Source organism: Lepisosteus platostomus, chromosome 14 (genome assembly GCF_059453375.1).
Source record: "Lepisosteus platostomus isolate fLepPlt1 chromosome 14, fLepPlt1.hap1, whole genome shotgun sequence".
Taxonomy (NCBI): Eukaryota; Metazoa; Chordata; class Actinopteri; order Semionotiformes; family Lepisosteidae; genus Lepisosteus; species Lepisosteus platostomus.
Window position 1 is genome coordinate 18,408,951 of NC_142624.1, and position 12,068 is coordinate 18,421,018.

Sequence of the window (12,068 nt, forward strand, 5' to 3'; positions counted from 1 at the left end):
GGGGCCATGTTTGAAAGGAGTGGTAACCAGAGTGGCCGCACTACAGTAGGTCTCGGTGTTCTAAAGATTGCCCTCATTGCTGAGTGTAGTTGCTCGTGAAGGTTTTGGTCTCAAGTTGTCGTACCAAAATCAAGTGTACAGTAAGATTTCAAAACCAGTGTTATGGGTGAAATGCAAAGAACAGCAGATTGCACCACAGATTGGGTGATAAGCTTGCAAATGATCATCTGTGTCTGATTATTTTGCGAAGCCTTTCTCAGGTGCTTGTGTTAAGTAGGGGAGTGATCAATGGTCTCCACATGGTTTTTCTGTGCTGTGTGCCTTTGCCGTTTTTCAAGATGTAGAAATGATTGAAAAACAATAGTGTTAAACAATTTGGAAGCCTATTTTACTTTCAATTGAGTTGGGCAGGAGTAAATCAAGGGTTTGGGTTGATGAATATTATACAGAACAAGCAATGCTAATGTAACTTCATGCATTTCTGATTTCTCCAATTCACACATGGATGCAGAAGTAGGTCGCAATCACAGTCCCCTTATGCATAGTTCTAGAGTTTCTGCTCTGATTAAATCATTGTGACAAAAGGCGGTACTTTGTCTGATTGAAGATGTTTTTTCTTCCTCAGCAGGAGCCTTTACAATGAAAACTAAATTGACAGTTTTAAGCCTTTCGAAGTGACATTTTGTTGTTTCTCAATTTTAGAACATTAGAGGTGAGTTTAACTCTACGGTTTAAAATTTGTCCACCAATGTGCATTATTTGAATCCATAATTGTCACTTAATGTTATTAACCTTGGTGAAGAGCTTCCCTGTTGGAAGGTGATCAAGTCCTATTTGTCAAGGGAGGCAGTCATGAGCAATGCTGGCTGTACGTAAGTGTCTCTGTTTCAGATGCTCTAATCTATCATAAGCTGCTTAAGGAGAAATAGAGAGATGGGCAGTGGAATTAAATGGGACGCCGGTATTGTAGTGTTACTGCCGGACACGGTAACATTTGCAGAAGGCTTGCAGCAGAGTGTGGTTTTTATTCAACTGCTGTTAGAGAACCTGCAATCTATCTGGATTTAAGTAATGAACATGTTGGAAATTAAGAAGTTCAGATACTTGCTGTATGGACTAAAACTGGCATGATGACCTGTTGCAAAATTATTTTTATTCCTTTTTTTAAGATGGATTCTCTTTTGTGATGAGAAGCCATCAAAACGGACTCTTTCTCACAAAAGGACAAATTTCAGAGGCTTTTTTCTTTAACTTGCTTTGCTAATAGCACAATTAATGGATTGAGTCAGTAATTTGGCAGCACCATTGAACTCTGTTTGGGGATTAAATGCTGTCATTTAACGTTTGTGTTCCTTGTTCTTTTTCTGTAGGGTTCTGTGTTTTTTTTTAAGGCTTAAATCATAAGTGTTTCATGATCATTGAAAGGACAACCCGTGAGTCTCCTAAAGCTGAGTCTCTCTGACCAGCGATCAATCTTCCTCCTGTGAGAGCATGCTGATCCTGTGGTCCTGCTACCTCTTCCTTACTTACCTCTCCCTGTATCTTTCCTTTACCTTCCTTCGCAGCTTGCTCACTTCCGACAGCGAAAAGCAAAAGGTGACGGCACGTATCCGCCGAAAAAGACGTCGAAGAGGAAGGGCGCGGCTGTCCACTCGCATGACCTTTCAGCGCAAGAGCGCCCACTAGGAACAGAAGAACATTTGACTGACAGTGCACTAAAACAAAGCAACAGGACAGCCAAAGAGGTGACTCCTACAAGCTACTCATTATTTTGAATTACTAATTTACACTAGCTTATGGAAAGCTTGTGCTTTTATTTTAGCTATTGAAATCTGTGAGCAAGAGCATGTCTTTACTGTATTTTGTATTTGCTCTAATGTGTAGTGGACAAAAAATGGAAATAAAATGAGGGACAAAAGGGCATTAAGAGTAAGGGCTTCCACACAGGTGTGGCTCATGTTAAATAAGAATATAACATCCCAGCATGCTTCGGGGCTTGTCTAAAAATGCAGGACAAGCTTGGTTGCCTATAATAATGGCTAAGATGGCATCGAGAGGAGACCTTGGTGACGTTGAGAGACGAGTGATTGTTGGGGTGCATTTTGCAGGGGCTTCAGTGACCAAAATGGCTCAGCTTGCTGATGTTTGAAGTTTCTTAGGTGATGTCAACATGGAATCATTCCAGGGTCCGTGCATGAATTTGAAGTGAAAGTAAAGTTAGACGAGTAACTGCAGATCAATTGACTGCAAATTATGCCAGCTTTAAGAATGGTTTGCTGAACATCACAGATCAGGATACCATAGTCAGGTTGTAGTTTACAATCGGTTACAACTGGCAATCACATTTTGCATGTCTAATGGTGCAAAGAGCAGAGGCAGTGGGGAAATATGGTTCAGACTGATTAATCTAACCATGTTCTCAACAAATGGATGAGTGCGTGTAGCACATAAGAGTAACTTACATAAGAGAACTCTGCAACTCTGCATGTGCCATTTCCTTAGAAGGCATGTCTATTCTAATAGCTATAACATTTCTTTCTGGATTTGAGGGGTTTTCCCATGTGACAACCCCCCCCTTCTTGGAGCACGTGGTCGTTCAATGGTGTGATGAGCCTGACCCTGATGTTATACGTATGTCATGGCTTTCTCAGTCACCATATCTGGTCCTAATTGAGTATTTATGGGATATGCTGGAACAACACCAGGTATTAGCCGATTGACGTTTTTGTAAAATGGTGCCACATCTGCAGTTTTCCAGGCACCTTTCTGCATCATGGCATAGTCTGCCAGCTGCACTGGACACATGTGGTGGGCTGTGATTATCCATTGGGGTTTCCATTTTTTGTACTCTACCTTTATGTTCCTATTGTCTTAAAAATACTATATGGCTGCGTATTGTCTATACATGTTTGAGAATCGATGTGCTGTAGATGAGATTAATCAAATATTAATAGCAGCTACAAATCCAGCAATACTCACCTGTGGATTATATATCATTAGCTGTAACTTAAATTTGATTTCTGGCTGAGGGATTTTTTTTAAATTTCTCATGGCTGATGAGAATATTGAACTAAAGTTTTGTCCATTGATAAACTAGAATTTGGTTTGCCTTTTCTTGCTTGTTTTTTGTCTGAGAAACTTTATATTTTGATGTAGCAGTAGTTGAAAATCTGTTCAATGTATTGTGAAACAGGTGCTTCATTACTCAGTCACCAAAACAATTCTGCTACACCCTGCAAATACTGCCCATGTCTGAAATGCTTCTGCCTCATCTGATTCAATAGCTGTACTATTGGAAAACTAGAGTTTCCTTTGTCGTATGTGAGATGAGGTAGTTAGTCTAACAGCTGAGCAGTAGTACAGCTTTCATTTGAATACTGTTCCAGAAAATGTAGGTCAGAATGCTAAATCTGTATTAAACATCAAATTTAAAATGACTAGGCACCTGAAAAGTTGAGATCAACATTTCATTATTTCCTCACTAAAAGCCACATGCTGGTACAGTTTTATACTGGTTTATTCTATCTAAATGCAAGGCTTCAGCCTGTGTCAGAACATTAATGTGACTAGATGTGTGCAAAATATGATTTTGAGAATGTTGGCGCATGCAAGACATGCCAGCTAGCTTACGTAGCTTCTGTTTGTTTTTGAAGGTGCACAGAATTTTTAATATTTTTCTTTCCTTAGACTGATGGTGAATTATCAAGCAGTAGCACTATAGGAGACTCTCAAACAGAAGTAAGTAAAGGTTTTTTTTTTTTTCCCGGAAGCATTATAAAAAATATCCACATTTGACTTCTTGCTGTAGTGTAGGCTTATACTTAAGTAAATTATACATTTAAATTATTACATTTACTTTTTCTTTAAAAGTAGTTAAGGTTGCATGATATTTGTTCCTTGCTGGCCAGGTTTTCAGAACTATCCTTCCTAGTAGCAAACGGTTAACATTTTGGGCAAAACCAGTTCTGTGGAATATGTTAACATAAATGCAATAAAACTACTAAAGTACTATGTTCATGCTGTTGAAGATCAACTGTTTTAAAAAAAGATAATATTTTTTCCTCTTTCAGTTACATTGCTTTGAAATGAAGATAAATGTAATTGTTTTTATCATGTAAAATAAAAATGCAAAAATCTGGCTCATTCATTCAAGGCTTATGATCAGAAAAAATTACTAAAGTCTTTTAGATCAATAATAGAGTAGATCTGAGAATTATGGTTAGTGTATTGGCATTTTTGATGTTTCCCTAGTCTCAATTTTATGCAAGCAGCTGAGGGAAGACACATTCTCCTGCAATGTGGAAATAGGCCATCTTTGGAGCTGCTGTAAAGAGACAGTGACGCAACTAATCCTTCATAACAGGATGATTATACGTATTGGCTTTATTTTTAGGAAGAGCTGAATTCCAGCATAGATCAGGCCCGACTGGATGTTGAGGTTTATAAGGCACGAATAGTGGACCTGGAAGAGAGACTACTGGGAAAGCAAACTGCGGTTGATCAGCTGAGCATTGAGGTGGAGCACCTTAAAGAGAAATTGGCTTTGCAGACTGGTGCCGAGCAGCTTCAGGTAATTGAGATTGTTTCATTTAGGGATGGCCAGTCCTGGTCCAGAGTGCTGGTATGTTTGCATGTTTTCTAGATCTTGTTGAAGCAGCAGTGCCTGAATGACTGAAGCACTGGGAGAAGTGGTAACGTTCATCCAGTTAGGCCAATAATAAGCTAATTAAGATAATAAATTGCAGAGCTGGAATGAACTTCTGCAGATATCTTAAATATTAAAACCCCAGAGGTCTGGAAAACTACTGCTTGCTACTATACATCCTGTTCATTTTTAATAAATTGCTTTCAGTTTAATTACTCAAAGCAATCTTCAATTGCTGTATGTTGGGAAAATTGTCAATTCAAAATTAACTGTCTTTTTCTCCGAGCACCAGGAATGGCAAGTGACAGTGGTATAACTATTAACTGAAAGTTCAGGAAAACATTAAGGGCAATGAAGGCTTTAAGGTTGAAGGGTTAGCACTTCTGTACTTTTGAAAGTGATAAAGTCTCTGAGTTTTATAACCTGAAACATCTCGTCATGATTTGAAATGAATTTTGTTCCTGCTTTTTCTTTAAAGCGTTCACAGACCAAAATACTGCGTGTATTAGTGTTGCTTCATATTTTTTGCAGTAATTACCCAGGCAAACAAAGCAACTTTTTCTAAGCAACTAATTTCCTTTTTATGTAAAACCATAACCTCTTTTTTAATGTTAATTATAGGTATTTTTAATGTTAGAACTATAAACCAGCAAGAGATCATTAAGTGAAACATGCTGACATTTGTTTTTGCCCAGACAATCTATATATAGCTTTCATATACAAGCTACATGATTTAATTTGGTGCATTTATCTTAAATCACAAATGATAACCTTTTGCAATCAACAGGTAGATCTTAATTCCAAATACCTTTTCTATTTCAACCTCTAAGGAACTCGAAACGGCTGTACGCAACCGCGATGAAGTCATTTCCCAGCTCAGCACCAACCTGCAGCAGGCCTATCAGAACAGGGAGGAGGTTCAATTAGAAGCCTTACAGCTCACTGATCAAATCCAAGCGCTTCAGCTGCAGCTGCAAGACGTGAGTAAGATGGATCTATCAGGAGCATTACAATAATTTGTACATGCCCCGAAAAGGCATGTCATTTAGGTCCTTGACCATGTGTTTAAGCTGATCTGAATACTATTGCCTACACACTCATCTAATTTTTTTTAAAACTCTTCTTTTTGCTTCACCCCAGTGAGTTGGCCGACTAAGCCCACCACACCATTGGCAATGCATAAGTATATAGCAGTGCTTAAGACGTAAGAGTTTGAAATATGATGCATGTATCGTTTCAATACTTAAATTTTACAGATCGATATATGAAAAGAATGACGAATACCCAGCTACCTCATTTATCCCAGCACTAGAATGCACAGAATCCCTCTTTACCTGCTGCTTACATTGAGGCAGTGGGATTGTGTAATCATGTATAATGTATTAAGATGGTATGTTATAAACATTTCTTAAATTGCAGGCAAGTGATTTCTTGAGGTCAAAGAGCCTTGGGTGTGTAGAGATAGTCCAGTCGCAGCAGCAGATACACAATCTGAAGGATCAGAGCTCACAACTGGATTCATTACAGAAAGAGGCTCTGAAACTAGAGCAGAAAGTTGAAGAGTTGCAGCAGGTTAGTCTTTTTGACATGACAAGATTTGAGAAAGCAAGGAAACAGACTTCATTAAATACCTGATTGTCTTGGTTATATTAAGTAAATTAGATTGGAACTGTGATGTCCTTTGGAAGCATAACCGTGTTGGTTTAAAGCTTTATGTGGTAGTAAAGTAGGTTTACATATTTGTTTTGGGATTTATTGGTTTTCATTAGTTACTATTTACAAAATGGTACTAATATTACTTCACGCAACCAAGAAATCTATTACTTTAACTACCCATGCACTCATGTATACATTTTTATAGTTTAAACACTTAATCTAAATGTCCTTTTTATAGTCTTCAAATTCCCCCCAGATTCATCACAATAGCTTGACGAAATAATGCTGAAGGGATTTTCTTTGTTGTATGGAGGTACTATATTATAAAATAGCCATACATCAATGGTTTTTGCATGGAAATGCTTAATACTTTAATTCAACCTTTCTTTTTATGTGCTTTATAGAATACCGGAGATCAGCAGACTCTGCTTACGAAGAAGGATGATGTAATTACACAGCTGCAGCAAAGACTGAGTTGTACAGAGAGTACTATATCTGAGTTACAACATATGCTTTTGCTCAGGGACAAGGAAGTGCTGGAGCTCCGCAATGAGGTGCTTGTGTTGTCTGCAAGTCAGGAGCAGCAGATGTCTATTGAGGATGTCTGGAACAATGAGAACAGTATTCGCGCTCAGCTCCAGAGGCTGAAGAATGAGCTGGAGAAAGCGAATAAAGTAAACGAAGATGAAAAAAAGCGTGCCTCCCTTTTGGAAGATCAGATCAAACAGATGGAGAAAGAGAGGAAAGACATGGAAGATCAGCTTGTGCGTTTTCAGGAAGATTTGAGACTTGCAAGAGAGCAGGCAAAAGATGCCTTGCGGTACAAAGAAGAAAAGGAGAAGATGAATGAAGAGATCCTAAAACTAGGTGCAACTGTTCAGAAACTGGAAGTAAAACTTCAAGAGGGAGAGGAGGCTACAAGACAGCTCAGGGAGAAATATGAAGCTGATATCTCGAATTGCAATTTACAACTACAGAAGCTGGAGCGGGAGAAGGAGACTGCTTTGGCTCAGCTGGCTGAGTCTAGTGATGGTGCTCTAAGACTTTTGCGTGATGAGCACAGGCTGGAAGTCCAGCAACTTCAGCAGCATCTAGAAACTCAGCATGGCCAAAGCATGGATATTTACAGACAGAGCATTGAGGATCTAAGGAAGAACCTGAACAAAATCAAAGCTAGAAAAGATCAGGCAAACAAAGAAACTGCTAGCGAGTCCCAAGAAGTTTTTGATTGCTCCTTTTCTCAAGATGATGGCCAGTTAATGGAGAAGTACTTGACTTCCACAAAGCCAAGAGATAGCTCATGGGTAGATGAATGTGTTGAACAAAGCCTCAATGAGGATTCTGAGAATCACAGGTTTGAGCTTGACAGTGAGCATTTGTTTCACTCGGATACAGTAGCTTCAGTTCAAGATGAGCTTGAATTGTCCGAGGATCTAACTGGACTTTTACCTCAAAACAATCTTGAGCCTGAATTAGGTGGAGAGTCTTTATCTTCAGTGCAGTGGCAGAAGTATACATCTGCCTTGCAGGAGCTGGATGGAAGTGGTAATGACATAGATGTGGAAAAAGCTCTTGTAATGCAACAGTGTGCAGATTTGAATGAACAACTTAATGCCAAAGAGAAGCATTTGGAAATAATCCAAGCTGAGGTAAAAGAGATCTCGGAGAAGTGGAAGAAGGCAAGTGAAGAACTTGAAGTTATGCGGTTGGAGGTAGCAAAACAGCAGAAAATTAATGAAGATATAAATTGTAAGAAATCTCAAGAGAACTTAAATGATAAATTGAACCTTTTTGGAAATCCGCAGGACCATCATGCAAAAACTCAGGAAACCAATCCCATGGTTAAAGAAGCCTCTTTTACTGTTAGTATGGATTATATAATTAAGGAACTAAAAGAGGATAAGGAGTTTCTCTTGACCCAACTGCGAGAACAGGAGAGGTTAGTCAAGGATGTTCAAGAACAGAAGTTGGCCGGTGACTCAGTGACAAGTGAGGTCCAGGCACTCTTTGGTCGTCAGCTGTTGGCCCTCCAAGCACAGCGAGACCAGCTGCAGGCTCAGCTTGAAACCCAGAAAGTTAAACACCAAACGACCTCTGAGCTTCTTGGGCAGAAGACATTAAAGGAGGATTCCTTGCATAGAGAACTTCAACTACTTAAGACCGAGCTTGAAGAGAAGGAGCAGAACCTGAGGAAGATTGTTGAAGAAAAAAACGACTTGGAATCAAGGTTGACATGCATTGAGCAAAATCTTGTGAATGCAGATGAAGCACTCAGTCAGAGCAACAGAGAGAAGAATGATCTGGAGCAGAGACTTGCTGAATTAGAGATCAAGGTCAAGAACTTAGGAAGTGTCCTGGAGTCTGAACGCGAGGACTTCAGCAGTCAATTAAAGATTAAATGCCAGGATATTCGGGAGCTTGAGATGCAGATAAAACAAACTAATATTTTGTACCTCCAAAAAGAAAGCGTTTTGGAGCTGGAACTTTCTAAGCTCAAAGAGTCCATGGCGGAACAGGAAAGGGTGCATGTAGAGGCATTGGAATCTCTTGCACTAGAAGAAGCGGAAAAGCTGGAGAAGGCTGTGAAACAGGCTGAGGCTCAGCTCAAAAGCCTGTTTGAAGAAGAAAAATGCAAGGTTGAAGAACGCCACCAAATGGAGGTAAGGGGTGAAGTTGCAAAACATTTGGCAAGAGTACTCCCATTCTATTGTGAGTTTTATATTCGAATGTTTTGGGCACAAATCTATCTCAGTACAGCACAAAGGGGCTAACACAGAAATGTGTAAGTGGGTTAAAATGGGTTGTGAAAATTGATTGTGAAGACTTGTACTTCTACTGTTATATATTAATATTTATTTTTGATATTGTTCTTTATACTGAAGTCAGTTTGTAGGAAATGAGTGTCTACCTGGGGTAAAATACTTCGCCAGAAGAGTTATTTGACTTGTGCTTTAGAAGTGTTGGCTCTGCTTGTATTTCTAGATCAAAGAGCTGAATGCAGAGATGGAGAAGAGACTGTCTGAGCTAAAATCAGGTTTGGAGGAGGAGCAGAAGAAGCAGATTGGGTTGGTTAAACAGGTATGCGTGTGCCTTGTTCTCTGCTCTTAGTGGTGTTCAGTTCTACTGCCTGAGGCCAGAGTTTGTTTTGCATAATGTTATGAATTATTTAGATCTTTTAAATTGAGAATATATTAAATAATTAGTTGAGTTTTCCATTCAGGACCTTAGTATTTAGTAAGTGCTAGACAGTTTACCAAGGACTGCTAACCAAAATTGTTTTATTGCCCATACTGGTTTGGTCAGATCCACGAGCGTGAGCATGAACGAGAGATTGCTGAGCTCCTCACGAAACAGAAGGAAGAACTCAGGTGTCTGCGCGCAGAGCTGAACAGTGAACAGCAGGAGCTGTTTGATGAGCTGAAAGAGCGCATGGAAGCAGCTTACCAGGCTGAGCTTCACCAAGTTCAGGTGAGATCAGTGCACATCCCATAACCCTTTGTATGCATTCATTTATTCCATTTTCCTTAAACAGTTCCATCCTGCTAAAAATGGTTGCTAAGGAATGCTTTTTGTAAGGGTGTAATAGAAAAAACATTTCACATTTAGCTCATAATTTGCATTTTATATTTTTATCTTCCTGGTTCTTTGCTGGTTTACTTGTATATAAAAAGTCCTATGATTGATTACACAGATTGGGAAACCATATACAGGGGGTAGTGTAAATGGTACTGGTTAATATAGGGCGCAGGAATGGTAATTAGGAAAAATGGTTAGCTATCATTTCTCAGTTTGAAGGGAATTTTAAATTCAGTTTGTAAGGATCTAATGTTCTTCAACTCTGGTCCTAGAGAACCCTAGTTCAACAGGTTTATACAGTTGATCATAATTTCTTATTATGTGGAATAATTATGTACAGGAAAGCTCTCAACTTGTTCAAGTGCAGTGATTTAGAGATGTTCTAATAAAAATAAAAACAATGGAGCCTCAAAGGACCTCTTCTGGAAGCTACAAGACTTGGTTGAGCCAAACAACTTACTAAATTTCAAATCGGTCATTAAGTCAGCTTATAATGATTCAGGACCTAGAAGACTTGTGCTGTGGCTCCCTGGTATGGTAGGCTAACCCCAATTTTGAAGATGAATAGATAAATGAAATTGATATTGAAGTGAATATTGGAAGCAGGGTTTTTCTTTGGTGATTATGGCAAAGCAGTTGAACTCCCCCCAACTAAGTCCCCTTCCTTCCAGATGGAGAAGCACCTGGAGATAGAGGCGTTGAGGCTGAGTCTGACCAACTTGCACACAGCTCAGCTGGAGCTGTCCCAGAACAACCTGCAGCGCGACAAGGAGGCGGCCCTGAGTGAGCTTCAGGAGAGTCTTAATGCTAAGAGGTCGCAGGAGAGTGCCATGCTGCAGACTCGCATGCAGTTTGAGCTGGAGCGCCTCCGGGAGCAGCACCGGGAGCAGAGCCAGTGTGTCGCTCGGCAGTATCAGCAGGAGATTGGTGAGTTGAATGGGAAACCATCAGTTTTAAGGTGTTGTATTAATTTCCTGGAATATATTTGATAATTATTTCCTCTTTCATTAATTCTTTGAGTACTTTAAGCTTAAAAGGAAAGGTTTATTGCCATTTATTCTTTATTCCATGTTCACCTCACCTATTTAAAGCACAAGTGGGTTGTCTGTAGTAATTATTCAGTGTTGAGCTTTTTCTTCACATCCCTTGAGCCTCTGTTATAACTTTGTGTATAAATAGTGGGCCAGTGAATATTTAAATCATATTGTCTACTGAAAATACTATGATTTTAAAACCCCATTTGATTCCACATTCAGATACATTTTCAAAACAAAAGTTTCCATGGAGCTACATGTTCAATGGCAAATTGTTCCTTGATTCTCTTTTCCCCCAGATGAAATGAAGAATGCATGGGAGACTGACGTATTGGAACTGAAAACCCAAATGGAGGAAAATCACGCCAATAAAATAGAGGTATTGGGATTGCTTTGTTCACATTAAAGGTTTTCCGACCTTGTTCTTATGGCTCTATAATACACACAGGCAGGATCATAACAGAGTAGGCTAATAGTAGCCATAAATTGAAACGCCAAGGTAAATGAGACCTGTTTGTCTATAATTTAGATTAGCGTGACTGCAAGAGGAGACCTTAGTGACTTGGAAAGAGGTGCGATTGTTGCGGTGCGTTTGGCAGGAGTTTTAGGGAAAGAACTTTTAGATTTAGCATGCAGCTGTGTACTAAGTTGCGGACTATTTAATCCAGTAATATGTGAAGATCTCCAGCTCTGAGCTCAATTGCAACCACAAACGTGTGAGACAAAGTTGGAGACCAGCTGAACCTGTGCTAAGGGGTTAGCATTGTTCTAATTGGCAAGAACTGAAGGGGGCCGTGAATCAGAATTTACTGAACAGATTCAAATGTTAATATTTAATTTTTCCTTTGTCTTTCATCTTTGTATATACCAATGTCCCTGATTTTAATTTAAAGTTTAGAACTGCATTTATGCTTAGATATACCAGATGAGGGTATGTAACTGTTAATGTGCTACTCAATTGCAAGCAGTCATGAAACAAATGAATTCAGCAGCTCTGGTTTTGAATTTGCATTTGTAATAAAGCGGCTTTTATTTCCATTGATAAATTATTCATAGGAGATCCTTCAGAAACATAAGCGAACATCGCCCTTTAGGTCTTATGTATAGGCTACATTTGTCTGCAATACTATAAAGTAGCCTGTGAAAGTGCATAACTT

The 12,068-nt window shown here is 39.2% G+C and overlaps 1 protein-coding gene across 1 annotated transcript in view; it reads left to right on the forward strand.

Moving 5' to 3' along the window:
- Positions 1 to 12,068, forward strand: part of pcnt (pericentrin) — a 73,518-nt gene that overhangs the window by 5,979 nt on the left and 55,471 nt on the right. The window contains exons 2-11 of the mRNA XM_088607322.1: positions 1,566 to 1,745; positions 3,688 to 3,738; positions 4,394 to 4,570; positions 5,476 to 5,625; positions 6,065 to 6,217; positions 6,706 to 8,961; positions 9,284 to 9,379; positions 9,605 to 9,769; positions 10,549 to 10,804; positions 11,211 to 11,290. Of these exons, the coding sequence (XP_088463448.1) occupies positions 1,566 to 1,745; positions 3,688 to 3,738; positions 4,394 to 4,570; positions 5,476 to 5,625; positions 6,065 to 6,217; positions 6,706 to 8,961; positions 9,284 to 9,379; positions 9,605 to 9,769; positions 10,549 to 10,804; positions 11,211 to 11,290 (3,564 nt within the window). The remainder of the gene's footprint in view (positions 1 to 1,565; positions 1,746 to 3,687; positions 3,739 to 4,393; positions 4,571 to 5,475; positions 5,626 to 6,064; positions 6,218 to 6,705; positions 8,962 to 9,283; positions 9,380 to 9,604; positions 9,770 to 10,548; positions 10,805 to 11,210; positions 11,291 to 12,068) is intronic.